This window comes from Nematolebias whitei, chromosome 1 (genome assembly GCF_014905685.2).
Source record: "Nematolebias whitei isolate Nwh7 chromosome 1, NemWhi1, whole genome shotgun sequence".
NCBI classification, from domain to species: domain Eukaryota; kingdom Metazoa; phylum Chordata; class Actinopteri; order Cyprinodontiformes; family Rivulidae; genus Nematolebias; species Nematolebias whitei.
The window spans coordinates 59025392-59044063 of NC_056498.1; the positions used below are offsets into that span (position 1 = coordinate 59025392).

The 18672-nt window shown below is 38.1% G+C and overlaps 1 protein-coding gene across 1 annotated transcript in view; it reads right to left on the minus strand.

The window, feature by feature from the left end:
- arid5b (AT-rich interaction domain 5B) overlaps positions 1-18672 on the minus strand; it is a 110598-nt gene that overhangs the window by 9517 nt on the left and 82409 nt on the right. Inside the window, 4 exon segments of the mRNA XM_037697499.1 lie at positions 3455-3552; positions 4679-4731; positions 11336-11585; positions 14546-14697. Coding sequence (XP_037553427.1) covers positions 3455-3552; positions 4679-4731; positions 11336-11585; positions 14546-14697 — 553 coding nt within the window.

The window sequence follows — 18672 nt, forward strand, 5'->3', positions numbered from 1 at the left end:
CCCCCCCCCCCCCCAACGTGTACTAATGAACGACTCTCTGTAACTAAACAACAGTAACTTTGAAGATGACAACCACGCTTATCTCCTGCTCAATTCCAGTAATGCAACTCAATTTCTGCTGGTGATTGCTGCCTGCTCCTGGACAGCATAAATATAGTGATTATGCCCTTGGCTCCATCTTTCACAATAACATCTCCTAGGAAACCATTTTATGTGATTTTACCATTAGGGCTGTAAAGGGATAATGTGTATAATTTAAAAAGAGAGCTGAATGCTTGTGGATATCCACAGTCTTTAACCCAAATAACACAAAGACGCCCAAGAATATCCACCTAATTGAAAGGAATTATGTCTCGATTTATTGCTTCCTTTAGCTGCAGAGTGTTTCAGCTTTCAGTTTAACTTTGCGCCACTGAATCAAGTTAGACAATATCCTTCAAAGTGAGCCCTGAAACACAGGAGCTGTTCCAGTTTGTATATTGTCTTTCTTTTTTTTTTTTTTTTTTTTGTTTGTGAAATATTTTTCTGCAGCGCATTGACTAATGATTAAAGGTGGAAACAAAGACGCCTCTGGGGAACAAACACACACTTCAGCGAGCCTACAAACAGCCTCATTCATCATGCAGGGAGAATGGCCGTGTTTGCTGAGTTAATACATTGCCGCTAATTGCCCTCGGAGCAGCCCAAACACTGAGGCTCAGCTAAAATTATTTTGCACAAACGGGGAAACTTGCTTAAATTCGACCGATCTCTCCCTCACTCACCTCCCCAGCCCTCCCCCCATACACCTTCTCCATGTCAGCCTGATATTCACTGCAGTGGATATTATTGCTTTGTATTGATTCAGCATTATTTTCTCTCACCCGCTTCTTCACGGTGGCTGGAGAGGGAAAGGCCAGCGCAGCAGCAGTCACACCTCAGCACTTCCCATGCGAATTTCCTCTGACTTTGCCTCCATTTCTACACCTCTACTTACACCTCACAATCTAAGAACAATATAGTTCATAAAACATGCTCTCACAGTGATTTATAGGCTCTACAAAACAAGAATAAAGCACAAATTTTGCAATGATCTTAACTTTTTCCTAACTGTATTTCTAGCTATGTCAACAACATGCAGGCCCCACTTTGATAAAGTCCTGGTCGAGGCAAAAAGAACATTTACTATTATCAGCCTGTCTAAAAATACCAGACACTAAACAATACATTTTCACAAAGCTACGATTTTGCAGATTTCTTGGAAAATCCACTCCAATCGCTGCTGCCGGAGCTGGCGAATTCGCTTACAGCATGCAATCTTGACACAATCTGAATCTGCCTCGCTCCCTCATATGGCAATGCTGGCATCTTTGCTGTGTTACTGACAGGTGTGTGTGTGTGCCTGCACTGTGCTGATGCATGAACCTGCAACAGCCAGAGGGAAGTAGAGAGGGTCGCCAGCCCCAAGGAATGACCTGCTTGACGAGTGACTGGTTATCGCTTTCTGGAAAGATGGTATTTGGCATTTGTTTAACCTTGGGAAAGTTGCGTGTATGTTTGTGTGTGGGCGTACGAGTGTGTGCAAGTTGTGCTGCATAATATCCATGCAGCTCCCTCAGGATCATATCCATATGCTTGCTTTGGTTTGGTAATACCATCTGAGTGATTATAATGTCGAGGTTCAGAACGCTGCAGTATCTGACTGAATGATTAAATGAATACATTAAAGCGTTTTTAGTTCACAGCTTTCTGCGCTTGCAGCGCACATTCAGTGAAAAGCACAAATGCTGTGTTTATGTTTATCCATGTAGGTCAGTAAATAATTCAAAACACTGCTGTTATTTTGAGCTTTTTAATCTTCACTGGTTTGTTTGTGAAGCAGAATGGGAGGAAATTAAAGCATATTTTTTCTAAAGGATCAGACAACTAATCCTTTAGTCTCACAAAATTAACTAAACGGCATCTTGGTGCAAATTGTGTTTATGTAATTAAAACGTATACATCTGAATAAATGACATTAATTCAACAGACTTTTTATTTATCAGATTCACTTCATGCAACATTTGTGGACAGGTTGGAGTTTAGAAATTAAATACAACAATAACTGAAGATGTCAACAGGGAAAATTGGGAATTAAACCCGCAACTTTCAGATGTAAAAGCAATAGTAAACACCTTCTGAATAGGGGTTCTGTGGGAAGGTTATGAACAAGTAATGTCTTACCTGTTGTAGATAGCTCTTTGAAGGACCTCAGTTTAAATAAATAGTTTAAATTTGATTATATCAAAGAGCTAATGGCTACATTGAATACTAAAGTTACCTGCTGTTCTCTTAGAACAACTCCAGTCCTAAAGATTTCAAAACAGTACATAAAAATATTACTTTTTCAACCTCTATTCTACAGATATTTTTGTATTACACGGGGATTCCAGCAGAAATTTTATGATAATTCTGCACTGAAGTTGCTCCTGGTGCTATTTGAGCTTGTAAAGAACCATAAAATTCTATGTAAACAACTGTATAATTCTAAACTGACTGAAATGTAAATGTTTATAATAATTAATAATAATTACAACAGCATTTACATGAAACTTCATAAAATATTCAAGATTGGAGCTGGAATAAGAGAGAAGGAAAACATTTTGGTCTTGGACCCATGCTAGCAGTCAGCTTGTTAATCTGGTCAGAACTAATAACCCTTTTGTTCTTCAGACTGAGCCCCTTTAAAGACCTTTTTACAACAGCTAGAGCTGAGATATCACTTTAAAGGTTACTCATCTACCTCCTCTTGAGTTACAGCCATGACTAAATGAGAGTAAAGGTACTTTTTAAAAGTCAAGCATACCGAATTAAAAAAAAAAAAAATCATCAGGCAACAAAATCTTTAAATAATTTTCTCATATCAGTGGTTAATGTAACAAATTGAACAAACTAGAAACTTGTAATCAAAATTTGTAATTGAATGCCAACTGCCACATGGGTTTGTTTACTTATGGAAACAGCCAAAGTGACTGAAAACAGGTCAATCGTTAATCATTTCAGCCATATTTGTTTGCCTACACAGACTACAGCCGGTCTAATATAGGTCAGTCATGCGGCTCAAGCTTCCATGTGGTATTTGGTGGTTTTGTTTACATTAAATGTAGACCCGCATTTCAGAACTGCAGTTAATATACCTGGAAAACTACTGGAGTAAACTCTTCCACCTCTCCTTGATTTCATAATTTTTAATGAGTACCTTTAAATGTCAAAAACTGCATATAAAAGCAGCCAGCAGACTTATTTAAAGCACAGAGCTTCGTGTTTTTAAGAGCATTGACGTTCAACAAAAATCAATATTTGTCTTGTGGTGTTGAATAAAGCATTATGAAATCACATTGAATGCAACTGTGAGGGAGTTCACTCCCTTAAAGCAAAGCTAACTGCATGCATAGCATTACCGTGTCATTTATAACTCGGGGCCAAAATAACTCACCTCTCGTAGTGTCTCCGTGTACAGGTGGCGGCACTTGTGCTGCTGGGGTTGCCACCCAATTCATCATACACATGTTTCCACTGCCTGCGGACTGTGATCTGGAGGAATGGATGAGAAGACACAGATAAGAAAAGAAGAAGAAAACAAAAGTGGGTCCAGAAGGACAAAAAGATAAGACGATATAAGAAAATGAGACCAGAAGGTGAATAAATGAACAACTATATGAGTTGGAGCGAAACAACGGGAAAACACTTAAAGGGCTGACATCATTTCAAGGTCTTAGGGAGTTACTGAGTCATAATGTTCCAGTTATTACACACTACACTCAACTCTCAAACACAATAAGCTCAAGTTAACATCATGCAGTCAGTTGTTCCTGTTATAATCCCTTATCCCCTAACAGATTGGAGTAACGGACGAGGCTCTGTCATAAAACGCCAGAACCCAATCTGCCACTGAGCTAACAAAGCCTCGACGTGAAACAAACAAAAATAAATAAAATGCAGATATGACAGCTTTAAAAAGATATGAGCGCCAATTATATGAGCCGTATCCTGTTTACGGTCTTATCTGGCTGTCTGTTTGAACGGTGTTGTGCAGCTAGTTAATGAAGAAGCGAGCATGAGCAACTCACTCGATGACTTAACATCAGACACCGACTGCACTTAGGAAACATGTCGCAGATGAATAGTGAATGAATAAACGGCAAGTAAGGCTGCCAAGTTAAACGCCTCACGCACCCTTATTTCAGGCTTGCTTCTCTGGTGTGTGTGTACTTGCATCCAGCGCACACTCGTGGCTATGTATGTGCATTTTACTTCATCGCAGACGTGGGAAAGAATGAGCGATTTATCCAATTTCCTTCTGCTCCGTGTAGAACAGAGGAACATGTGTTTTCCACACCAAGGGGGTTTTGAAACAACAGCAGCATTTCTGCTGAAAGTAGCTCTGAGCAATACTTTCTTCTTGGGAAAATAGTGACTGACCTCAAGGGGCTAAATAAAAAAAAAAAAATTTAAAAATGTATTGCGGGGGGGGGGGGGGGGGGGCAGAGAAAAAGACAACAACAACAATAAAAAGGAGGGAGACAACATCAGAGGACAGAGAACAAAAACAGAACAAAAGATGGTAAATATCAGAGAGAGGGGGGAGATGGATGAATGGAGGGAGGGGGAAACTTAACACAAGAGAGGGAATATTTCTGCCACATATGTGAATACTTACCAACTCATATCCTCCGAGTTTCTGAGCAGCTTGAAACATGGTCCAAAGGTTGACTGTGGGAGACAGAAGACAAACAAGGCAGTTAGGAACTCTGGGAAAGGGCTTAAGCTGAAACCAAATATGTCATATACAGTCATTACACCAGAGGGAAGGAGACATACATAAAATAAGACACTATTACTAAATGAAATATTGGAAGTGCCAGCAAATCGACATTAAACAGATTTTAGAATTGTTTTACAACTTCATCATGAAATGAATATTGCCGGCCACCAAATGGAAAAGCCGGGCGATAATGTTTTGCGTCTGTGTGCTCGTCTTTTTATCAAAATATCTCCTAAACTGGATGAATTTTAAAGAAACTTGCAGAAAGTAATCAGTGAATGCACATCTACAACCAAATTCAACATGGCTGCCACAGCTAACTGACCTTAAAACAAACTAAAATGGCTACAAAGCAGTTTAACAGATATGTTGAAATTCGACGTGGTCATGAGTGAAAGTCATTACAACACACTGAGCATGACATCTCAGAATATATTTAAGTCCGTCATTTAAAAAAAAGGAAAAACTTATTTTAAAACACTAAAGACATATGCAATATGCATTCCTTCATGGAATGTTAGGTCTTTAATTGGTTAGTATAGGAATATGAATCTAAAATAAATAAATAAATCCGCCTTTTTTTTTTTTAGCAAAAACAAGGTCGCACTTCAGCTGAAAGGCTGTAAATAAATACTGAGTGCTTGTACAAAAACATCCCAGTGTGTTAAGATAAAACATGCTTCTTCCTGACAAAGACATTTTGTTAATCCTCAGCTGCGGCCTGCAGGTATGAATGAGAAGCATTAATAGGATGAAACACTTGGCAATTTGCTCAAACTTCTGTTTGAACTAATGCAAATGAATTTGCACTGATTCCCCCATGCAAACAGCCATGACAGGCCATATCAAAATATAATTTTTGTGCAACATTTTGCCATAAATAGCCAAGTAAGTTACTTCAAATGGCTGTCTCTCTTTAAAAAAAACAAACAAACAATATTTCCCACAAAAAAGAGCCATATGTTCATTGGGGGACGCTTTGTGCCAATGACATTTGTATTTGCTTTCTGTAACATCATTGTTTAACATTTTTATATGAAGTCCTATAAATAAGAAAAGGAGGCCTCGCCTGGGGAGAAATCCATCAAAATTCAATCTGTGCGTACACAAAGCCTTGCATTTGTCAAAATGACATTTTCCTATCTCCGCATTTGACAGCATTGATTTTTTCCTTCCCTCCTCTCTGCGACCGTCAATGCTCGGGTGGAATAACAAAGGGAGCTGGGTAGTTTTTCTGTTTGAACTGAGCACGCCGGCGCATTGTGCTCCCCGACTGTGGAAACTGAAAGACGGTCTATTTAACTAGCTTGTTATGCATCGACTGTAATTACCACAGTCACACGCGGGTTTGGGAGGGGACAGAACACAAAGGAAATGAGAGAACATGCCTTTTCTTAGATGTCTTGTCATTAGTAATTTCTTTTCTTAATTCCCCTCTGTTTGGCAGGGGCAATTATCACTGAGATAAGGATAACAAAACACGAACACAATGCAGCCTCAATGACACACCGATGGCATGGCAATTAGACAACAAGGCTGAAAGAGTGAGACAAATTGGAGCTGATGTTCACAATCGCATGCTGATGTCCGAGCACATGTGCACATTCATACACACACTCGCCAGTTAACCTCACAGATCAAACACATTCATGCTGCTCTCGTGTTATTGCTCTTATTCACAATCACTCTGTTTTTTCTTATTTTTCTTGCAACACTTCTTACAGCTTAAAAGGCAGCAGCTGTTGAGTTCATGGAAAAAAACTGCAGCCGTGGTTGCAAGTCATTTTCTCCGAAGGATTTTTGTGTTTTATTCTTTTGATTCTTGGTGACTGTTAAATAAAAATATCCCATAGAGCAGATTAAAAGAGTAAAAGCAAGAACCAAAATAATTATTTCGTAGAAACAACTTGCAAAAAATAACTGATTTGTTTTTTTCAGAAACATAGAAATCAAAGGCAGAGCATGCCTTGAAGGAATGCATGTTGCCCGCCATGCCAGAGTTTAAAACAACGATCAAAAACTTGTCAGTATCGTCTTGCAAGATCTCTTGTGCATGTTGCAAGATGTGTCAGCCCCTAAAGTGTGTGTTTTAAATGACTCTCAGCTACTACCATGCAAAGTCTTAGCTCAATATATGTAAAACTAACTGACTTAAAATAATTTTTGTGTTTGCTTAAGTTGCTTAGCTGTGGTGGCCATCTTGCATAACTTCAAACGTTAATCAGTTGTAGATGTACATCTACTGATTACTTTCTGAAAGTTTCATTAACAACTACCCACTGGTTCACAAGATATTTTGTTAACACTAAAAACACAGCCAAAAACATTCCTACCCTTTATGCTTTTGGAGGTTTTGCTCTTTAAGTGTGAATGCTGAGTGCTGAAGGATTTTGCTGACATTTGTTAAAACGGTAAAACTTACATTGTTAAAACTAAAGAAAGCAGAACACTAGCTAAAAGCTAAAATAAGAAAATGACTTGCAAATCTCTAGCTTAAGGCTAGAAGAAAGCAAAATTATAATTAAAAACAAAAAAAGCAGAACACTAGCTCAAAGCTAAAAGTAACTAAATGCTAGCTAAATGAAGAAAACGTTTGTTAAAACACAAAAGTAGTAAAACACGAGCTGAATGCTAAAAACATAGAATACTAGCTAAAAGCAACAACAACATGCTAGCTAAAAACTATGAGTAGCAAAAGGCTGTTAAAAGTTAATAGAAGCAAAAGGCTAGCAACAACAAATAGCAAAACAGTAGCTAAAAGTAGCTAAAGAATACAAAGCTAAAAGTAGCTATATGAAGCAAAACACTTAAAATGCTAAAGTAGTAAAACACTAGCTAAAAGCTAAAAAAGTATAATACTAGCTAGAAGCTAAAAGTAACAAAATAATAGCTAAAAGCTTCAAGTAGCAAAAGACTGTTAAAAGTTAAAAGAAGAAAAGGGTAGCAAAAGCAACAAGTTGCCACATTGTAGCTAAAAGCTAATAGTAGCAAAATAAAATTTAAAAAGAGCCAGTATCCTTAAGAAGGTTTCAAAGAGACCAATGTTTTTAGGGAACTGAAAAGATCTCAACGTATTTCTACGAGGAAAATATTTTTAAATAAAGCTAAATACTTTAAAGAGTATAAAAGTTACAAAAAACAAAAACTGTCCCACTTATAGCTTGAATAAACGGAACACTTTGATACATGAAGGACTAAAATAGCACAGTGAATGAATAATTAGATTGCAAAAAATAACCATACATAAATAAAATCTGGAAAACAATCGTGTGAATGCTAAATCATCAGTCACACATTTACAAAAAGCTATGAAACGTTCCACAAACAACTAAGAACTGCAGTGATTTCTATCAGTCTGCTGGGATTTAAAGAAATACAAACATAGCTCACATTTAAACTCAAATCAAGCTTTTTTTTTAAGTAAATCAGATGGACAAGTCTGGAAAATCATTTAAGCATCTGTTGCGTTGTTAAACTCCAAGAAAACTTTATAAAAGATTCATACTCAGCCACAAAAATAGCATAAATTCAGTTTCCATTACATGAAAGCAGATCCTTTGATCTCTGAACACATTTGTAGTGAGCTTAAAGGGAGAAAAAATGAAAAATGGCAGCTGATTCCATCTGAGGGTTTGTGTTAATTGTGATGCGTTTTCCCTTTTCCCCCTTCCTCTTTACATGTGCACTCGCTGCCAAGGACGAAGTTAAAACAGCATGATTTTAACATTTAATGAGGGCGTTTGCTTATGATGTGTCTGGTTCTGAGATTCAAAGCATGCACTGTATGTAAAACAGTTGGAACGTGAACCTCGACTTTATTCGGAGCTCAAACGGAGAAATGCCAACAATAAGTAAGGAGTGCTGGGTATGTAATTCATCTTTCTCTCTCCTTCTCCCCCCAGCTCTGTATCTCCAGTAACCACAAGACCTATTTAAGCTACAACATGTTGGCAGCCAGGATGACAGGACTGTCAAAATACCGTGGTGGTGTTAGCAGAGTCAAGGAGACCACAGCTTACCTTCATGTAATAGTTTAGAGTAATGAGTTTTACAGAGCTACAAACTGTCAATACTCCCTCCCTCTCCTGCCTCAGGTTATTTATTGCCTGCAGCCGAAAGGTGAAAGTGGACGATAATGTTTTTGCCTGTGTGAGTGTGTCTGTCTGCTAGCAAAATATTGCAATAACCACTGGGTTGATTTTTATTAAACTTTCAGAAAATCATCATTGGATGGATGTCTACATCTGATCAATGTTTGGAGTAACATTATTAAAGATGGCTGCTGCAACCAACTGGTATTAAAAAACACAAAAATGGCTATACTGCTGTGCTGTCCATTTCACAGCTAATAGACAAACATTTTGTCTGGTAGCAGCTGAAACTGATCTCCAACACATGAGCAATGACAGATTGCACAATATCTATGTTTAATGCATGGCCATTAATGAGACAACTCTGTTGGTGTGTTAGCAAAATATCTCATGGATCAATGGATGGATTTTAATGACACTTTCAGGAAACAATCACTAAATATACTGGTACCTCTGATTAACTTTTGGAAACAATCCAATTGAAAATGGTCGCCACAGCTATCAACTTTTGCAAACCCAAAATATGTTATAACTCAGTCAGTTTAACAGATATTAAGCTAAAATTGGATGTGGTAGAAGCTGAGAGTCACACATAACCCATCTCTTGAGCATGACATCTTGCGGTTATGAGATTCCATGAGATTGCAAATTACATGAATTTAAACTCATCTCAACTTTATAAAACCCTTTAAAACTCCTCACTGGGACAAAGTGCTGTACAGTACAATGCAATAAAACAAATGTACAAAAAAATTAAACAACACTAGAAATAAAGATTAAAAGGGAAAAATCAAATGTACTGGATGACTTGATGTACTGGGCGAGGGGACAAGATGCAAAGAGGCAGAAGCTGTAGCATTGCCAAAAACCATTGCTTGTTTTCTTCTCATTAAATTAAATAAAAATTTAGAGACAACCGAGCCTAAATCTCATAAAGGCTGTGAAACAAGAGTGTGGCAGATAGGGTATCCTTTTAATTTAGAGGCAGATAAATCTGGCTGTCATCAGCATAGATGTGGAAAGGGATACTATGCTTCCTGAAAATGGAACCAAAAGGGAGCAAACAGAAGGAAAATAAGAGACACCAAGATTGAACCCTGAGGAACTCCCTTTACAAAAGGGGTAAAAGAAGATCTAAAATAACAGAGGCTGACAGAGAACATATGACATGCCGGATAGGACCTGAACCACTTTAGTGCCACACTCCTAATACACAGCTAGTGTCCTAAATGAGTGATTAAAATTTTGGAATCACTGTATCAAATGCTGCCTTCAGTTCTAAAAGCACAAGCATCACACAATTTCAAGGTTTGATCAAAACAAGAACAAGACGATATTAGTCAAAACTTATGATTTACGTTCCTTCGAATAACTGCTAGCCTTTCATTTACTGATGTTAAATTCTGATTTAAATGGCTACATCTTTCTCCTTTACATCACCTTGAGTTCCTGCTGAAATGTGAAACTCTAAGATGAGTCGTGTCTTTTTCTCAAGATCAAACTCTTTAAACAAACAGGGTTTTTTTCCCAGTTACCAGAGAGAGCTTTTTATGATGTTTATGTGCATGCTCCTCCACTCTGCCTCGTGCACCTCCAGTGCGAGCTAAGCATCCGACCTATATTAGAGATCTTTCATCTCAGGCAGACGTGTTTCCCATGCATGTGATGTTCTTCAACACTGTTAAAGGGCGTTCTTGGCCTTCGCAGGAAAACCTTCTGACAAGTGTGAGAAGACAGTCTCCCCGACATGAAAGCTAACTAAAATGCACTCTGATGGAAAGCCTCCTGAGTTTTATTTTTTATATATAACTAGCTGCTTTTCCACTTAATACTTTATATCTTTCATTTTGTTATCGCCACAGATTCCTTTACAGCCATGCATTTTTTGTGACAGACACTTTTGCTATAAATGTGCAGTAACTGGCAGCTTCCTCCTCAACTCATGAGTTTGCTGTGCATAAACAGCTAAAGCTTTGTCATTTCTCAACTTAAGATGATTTTAGTCTAAAACGCTGACATGAAACTTGGCGGGCGATATGCATTCCTTCAAGAAATGCTAGTCCTTTAATTTAAATAGTTGACATGTAGTGATTAAAATCCACCCAGAGGTTTTCTTCATCTGTTCACCATCTTGTGCAGCGTTACTCTCATATTTAAACTTTAATTAGAAACATATTATTTTGTTAATTTCTTTCCAAGTTACAAGTTTTCTGTGTGTGTTGTACAATGTGTTTTTCTGACAAAGTTATAGTACATTTATGCTTATTTCTTACAAGTGCCTGACTGTTTTTAATCTCTCAGCTCATAACCTTCCCCACTGGCAATGTTATGACCTAAATATACTAAATAAACCCAGCAGAAGAAGATACACACTCAAACTTTACTACAACTTCTACGGTGGAGTACTTCTTTGTTTAAACGCTGCCAGAAAGGGAATCGGAGAATAAGTTGTGCTACTCACTCTGTTTGAAGCCGAGGAAGGGGATCCTCTCTATGGGCGTGTCTCGCTCTTTCATGTACTTGTAGAGAGCGACTAAGAAAGACTGCTCCTCCGCTCGGCTCTCCTCTGATGTTTCCTCATCGTTCTTCTCCTCCTTCTCCTTCTCTCGTTCCCTCTCCTCGGTCGAGGATTTCTTCCCAAGGCCGGCGGGCTTTTGTTTAGCTGACGTGGCTAGTTTTCCATTAGGTACTGCTTTATAGCCGGGCTTAACCTGTGGAGACACCGAAAACGATGTGAGCAGACGCGTTCAGAGGAAGCGTTTTCACATTTAAATGAGGTCAGACAGCTGAATGAGATGCATTTGGATTTAAGGGCAAACAAATATTCTTAGTGGCTGCTGAGGAGGCCTCGCCTATTGATTATCGATGGAGCAGCTCTTGTTGTCACACATTAAGCGACGTTAAGTTTAACTCGCGCTTTGAGGAAAAAACAGCAAATATCGATTTAACTGTGGAAGGTCAGAGAAAAAGAGCATTTTCTTTTTCAATGTTATAAACAGTATAAGACAATAACACAGGTTGTATAAAAAACAGATCACTATTTTAATCAGCTATCCAAAATAGATTTGAAAAATACATTTTTAATCTCGAGTAGTTTCTTAAACTGTAAAAATTCTAAAACAAAACCTGATTAAAACTGAAGGTGGGCAATAATGACTGCCTTTGTCTGCATGTGTGTCTATTAGCAAAGTATCTATAAAAAAATAAAATTAAAAAAATTAAAAAAAAGCAAAGTATCACATGAAACATTGCACTTTTTTAATGAAACTTGCAGAAAGGATCTATGATTGATTAACTTTTGGAGGCAACTTGATATAAGATGGTTGCCACAGCCAATCGATCTTAAAAACAATAATGTACATTCCTCAGTCAAATTTACAGATATTGACCTAAAATTTGGTGTCACAGTAGTTGAGATTCATCTCAAACATAGTTTAAGCACTAACAGATTGTGCAAGAACTTTGTTTATAAATTTGTCATTAACTATGTATAGTCTATTCTGTTTGTCTGTCAGGAAGATATCTCATGAATCACTACACAAATCAAAATGAAACTTGTATAAAGTAATCATTGGATGTACATCCACAACTGATAACCTTTTGGAGGCACCTCAATTTAAAATGGATGCCACAGTCACAACTGACTGACCTTGAAAAACAGAAACAAGGCTTTAATTAATAATTTTACAGATATTGAGCAAAGATTTGATGTGGTAGTAGCTGAGAGTCTTTCACAATGCACACAATGAGTGTGAGTAGGTCTGTCACAACAACAAATTTTGATAAACAATAACAGTGTTTGAAATTTGACATTAGTAAATATTGTCAAATTTAAGAAGAAATGTTGGTTAATTTGTTTTGAGTGTAGTACCTTTTTTCAACCACTGCATGGCAGTGTAAGACTGTTTGAACCGAAGGATGGATAGTGAGGGAGTGAGCAGCGTGTCTCTAAGAAAAATAGGAGGGAGGCCTCTTGACGTGACATGGGCTGTCTCTCTTTCTTTTTTCGGTTCTCAAAATGGCAGGCGCTCGGTGTGGTTTAAGCTCTTCAGCATAGCATTTTTCACACAAAGCTTTTAATAAAAAAAAATCAGGAAAAAAGTTCTCAGCTTCTTTTAGCAGAGAAAAACAACTTTTTACACAAAGACACGAGTTTCAACTGTGAATATTGTAGCTTTGACAATACAAAGGTTTTTTCCCCTGAGGTCAGCCTGTTAGCTTAGTATGTAGCTTAGCTTCTCAGCTTAGCTGCTTTTAACGATCCGAAAACGCAATTTTGGACGGTTAAAACAGTTTTTAAAGAGAAAAGAGAAAGGAAGGGGTCAGTGAAGAGCACCAGAGTTGAGCCTTTTGTCATCCAGTGTCTTCAGTAGAAAGAGAGACACAAAAAACAAAACGATAAAGCCGATAAATGAAAATGAGGTTGATAATTTTCATTTATCATGAGATTAATCGATTTATTGTTTATTGCAACATGCCTAAGTGTGAGATCTCAAAATATGTGGTTAAATTGTGCACAATGTTATTTATGAGGTTTGACAAAAATGACTTTTAGCTTTAGATTATCCTGGGCGAAAACTTTAACATGAAATACGGCGAAAAATATACATTTCTTCAAGGAATGCTAGTTTTTTTTATCGTTTCCAGCTCAAATTACTGTTTAGTTTCCTTCTGAAATGAACAGCCTGTTTAGTGATTTATCTGTATTTACAGTGCTGCTTCATTTTAATGGAAACTTTAGAGAAATTAGATAAACATCTTGTTCTTCTGTGGGATCGAGCCGTGCTCATTTTAAAGGCTGTTTCTGTGTTTTGAGGGAAGGAAATACAAAAACAAGAAAATAAAACCGTGTTTGCTCTGGAACAGATGCTGATCAGTCAGCAAGTCAGATTAAAACAAAAACTATTGTCTTTAAATTGATTTAGAGATGAGGTCACCTGAGCAGTGGAAAGCAATTTTTTTTAATAATCACCCATCAATCATTTCAAAAGTAAAAAATACCAAACGCCTCCTGGTAATAACTCATCTGTCAGATTACGTCATGTCTTTGTGGAACAGGTGGCCTTAAGAGTCACATTCCTGTTTTCTGATTGCTACACGGCGGCTGTGTAGGTCACAGCAGATTGTTTGGAAAGCTGAAGCGCCGTATCCTCGTTCTCAAGCTGAAGATAAAAAAAAATAAAAAAACCGATGACCTGAAAAGCAGCCAGTTAGCAACACAAGTTAAGCATTTATTGCAAATGAGAGCAGACATCACTGCGTAATGCTTCTCGTATTGTCAACAACTGTGCTGCCTACGAGGTCAAATGCATGATGATAAACTTTTATTCTTTGGCTCCTGTTTGTTCAACTCATTGCTAAATTTGAAATGAAACATAAAAAAAGGTTGTTCTTAACAATATCAAATGGTGCCAACATGTTTACTCCAGTAGTTTACAAGTTACATTAAAATGTGATTCTGAAATGCGGGTATGCACTTAATGTAAACAAATTAATTTTATCTGCACACTTTACCTTGCAAATCTGAGTGCTTTGCTTTTTGCTTTATACTACTTTTTACCTGTCCACGATATCGCAGTACCTTTAATTCATCCTCTTCCTTTCGCCCTGTCAGATTGAGCAATCAGTAAAGTTTGTTGAACGTTATTCTAACCCTCTTCTTTGATCTCACCTTGGTTGTCGTTTTGCTCTCTGGACTTGAGGGGTCCTGAGCTGCTACAGCTGTTGACCCTGAGGAGCCTTGACTGGGAGCCTGACCCTGGGAGTCCCTCCTCTGAGAGATGGAAAGCTTCTTCTTTCGAGGTCGCCCCTTCAGGTTGGGAGCTGAAGAAAAAGTGAACAGGATTAATAATCCATTTATGCTGCAAATCAATTCCCATAAATATATCCTAAACAACTCGCACAGAACTGTGTGATTCTCACCACATTTAGCAAAACCACCACTGTTATTTCACTGAATAAACTCTATTATGCAGGAAGAATAAAAACACAACAAACATTTACAGGCAGAAATGAGTTTCCACTAAAGGAATGTTGACATTTTTAGCTGAGGAGAAGCGAGGCAATGACAGGAACATTTACGACCTGGAAAAGGAATTTCACAGGCTTGCTAGTCTGCAGCTAATTATTTTTAAACTGGATTAGTGCAGCATTGTGCTGAATAGGGTAAGAGGCTGCCAAATTGTTCCAATGTGCTAGTAAACATTATCCTCAAGTTTCCTTTGAGCTGAAAAACTACATTTACATTTCAACAGTTTTTAGGGCATAAAAAACAGTCAAGCGGGCAGTAAAATAATGACAATGACAGACTGGTTAACCAACACCAAATATCCAGAACAGAAAAACTCCACAACATATAAAACATGACAAAGCTGTATTTTGTCATTTTTCTCATCATCACATCATAAAACATTAGTCTAACTAACCAGCACTTCACGGTCATCTTGGCTCTACGTTTGGTTCTTTGTGAATAGTTCCACAAAAATAAACTAAAAATAAAAACGTAAAAAAAACCTCAGCTAATTAAAAACACATGAACCTGCCCGATAGGAGCTCTTTTGTTTGAAAGGCTGGCAGACATAATTGCTCAGTTCACATTACACATACAATAAAGTATTTAGACCTTCCAAGTCCTTTTGAACACCCACGTTTATGTCAACCAGTGATTGTAATGTAACTTCTTGGCAGAGTGCCTCGAGTGAATGCAACAACACCGACGGAGATAAGCTCCAAGGAGAGAAACGGAGGAAAAAAAAAAAGGACAAACTTCAAATAATCTAAGTTTAGTCACGTATTTCTCCGTGTCAACATTTTCTCTCTCCATCTGCAGTGACGGTTTATATCTCATCCAAGGTTGCTCTGTGCCAAAACAGCCCTGTGATTAGTTTGGTCAGAGCAAATTCTCATCAAGTAAAAATGTTACAACAACACCAGAGCTGAATGAAGACTTGGGAGTCATAAAAAGGCTAAAATGCTATCGCTTTGTGTTGCTATTATCGCAACTGTGGAAAAAAACAGTGTGGGGAAAATTCCAAGGACATTGGTTGTGTATTTGTCATCTCTTTGGCGCTGTAAAAACAAGTTTTCAACATTGTAATCTCCACTTAGAAAGCTGTGGGTGTGTTCCTCCCTCCTCTGGGTTCTCACTTCGCTGCTCGCTCAGCCGCCTTTATTTAGTTGATTACCTCATTAAAGCTCGCCAATCCTCATAAATCTGACTGTTTAATTGTTTACTTGTGTTTACTTTAAAAGGGGCGAGACACACAAGCACAATATGCCAAAGTATCTGTAGCCCAATTAAAGGAATGCATATCACCCACCATTTTTCATGACAGAGCATGACATGCAACGTTGTGAAATTTCACACCAATCAGTCATCACCTCCAAATTTTATCTCAACATCTGTAAAACTGACCACATTATAGTCATTTTCCTATTGGCTAATGTCAGTTAGCTGTGGCAGCCATCTTAAATTGGCTTGATCCCAAAAGTTAATCAGTTGTACCGTATTTTTCAGACGATAAGACACACTTAAAATCCTTTAATTTTCTCAAAAAATCAACAGCGAGCCTTATAATCCGGTGCGCCTTATGTATTAATTCTAATTGTGCTTACTGACCTCGAACCGATTTTATGCGGTACTGAACAATGTTGAGAGTTATTGTGAATGAGTTGAATAAAGTTTGACTTATCTGACTGTTTTGTTTCGCTTAATGCGCCTTATAATCCAAAAAATACTGTAAATGTATATTCAGTTTCACTAAAACCCATACAGTGGTGCATGAGATCGTTTGCCAACAGACAAACGAGCACTCGCAAGCACACAAATTCAGGTAAAATCCTAAAAGAAGTGTCTGATAGCTGCACACTGCACACAAACAAACTGAAAACACACGACCTGCAAAACACAAACATTTAAGCAGCAATTTGCTCGCTGGCTTGAAACTGAAGTTTGTTGTCCTGGGTGAGGTCACACTCCGAGTGTGGTTGTTTTTAGTCCAATCACTAACCGTCTCTGACACCCAACGCTCGCTTACATAACCTGCCTGTCTGTTTACATTTTTCGTCAGGTCGGACACTGCTGCGTAAGAAAATGGTGCAATTACAGCAAAAACCCCCTGCTGCATCACGGTGCCGGGGCACAGAACCAGCTTCGATTCATCAGCTCGGCGATGCAGGAGGAGACCCCAAGGATATTTAAGCTGATATTACTGTGAACTCGGGTTAAAAGGTGCAAGTCGTGTATTTTTGTGGCCAAACACAAAAAGGCACAGGAGGTCAAGTGGAGGTGCTGTGCTACAGAAGATGTGCTGATCTGTTCCCCATGTGGAAGAAGTTGCACAAGGGAGGCATCAGCGAGAAACTCAAACAAACTGAGGATTGATTTCCAGTCTGAAGGAAAACAAAGCCAACATCACGGGACAATGATTTTACAGCACACATGAAGATGGAGTATTTTTACCACTCTGTGGGCATTAGGCGTTTCTGTCGATGTACTAAAAAAAGATCACTTATGTACAAAGAATACTTCCCTTTATGAGCTAAAAATGATCGCATACAGTCACCAACCAAAAATGGATGCTGACTGAGCTTCCGTGTACATTTTCCTGGGTTCTTATTAAGTTACCGGGTAGTTATTGCACAGTGTGTGGCTTTTCGTTTGTCTCCGACTCTAATACAACTTGGAGACATTCCTGAAAACGGCTCTCATTTGGCCCAAAGGTGCACCGCTTACAAAAACATTAAAAAACAAACTTACAATAAAATGAAATCTAAGACACAAGTTGGCATTATATAATGAAAGGACCTAACATGTAGTAAAAGAATGTAGCCGTTTTGGTTGAACCTTGTAAATAACGATCACGTGATATTGGTCTCAGGCGTTCGACTATGACTTCTCGTCAAAGTCACGACATCGCTAGCAGAGAGACGCTCAGGATTTCAACTTGTTCTCTGACGCCTAAACGCTCCCGGCTCCTATTAGCTTTAAAACAAGGCTCTGTTTAATAACTTCTCCCCCTCAGAATCAATTAAATACAGAAGTAATGCCGTTGCGATGATGTCAGTGATAATGGAGAAACTCATTAAGGACAGCTCAGGGACGGTTGTGATAGCGGTCTGCTTGAACGGCGAAGAGCCACGGGGACCCGACAAAATGGACTGATTGACTGCGAGGCTGCTGCGTCGTGTAAGAAAAGTCTACTGCAGGATGTCTTCAAAGACAAATCTACATGTTCCCTTATTGAAAAGTAGAGAACAAAACCTTTAGGAGAGCACAATTGTTTATTTGGCAAACTGAAATAAAAAAATTTGGGATCTAAAAATACATTGATGTTCTTAAGCAGATTAGCAGCCAACTCATTCCTTCGTTTAACACTTTTGGCACAAAACCACCCAACACTGAAACAATCAGCTGCAGCTAAAGATGTGTGCAGGTTCATTTGCTTTTCTCCACACTCGTGCTATAAATCAAAGCATGTCAAATTAAATCTGTCAGCCAAAACAGTTGTGTAGATCAGGAAGTGTTAGCTAAGATCTTATGCTGAGAAGAGATGGAGTTATGGCTGTTTTGGTCAGACCTTGTAAATGAAATTATGACTGATTTCAACTGAAGTTTAGATTTTTTTAAAATCTAAATGTTTGTTTTATGAAGCAGAAATCATATACTGCAAATATTATACCTTGCTGTTCCAAACTGAACTAATAATTGGAAGCAAGGTGAACAACAGCCTCATGAACACTTATTGTTTGTCTGCCTTTTTCTTAGAAGTCTTCAGTAAGTCCTTGAACATTTCTAAA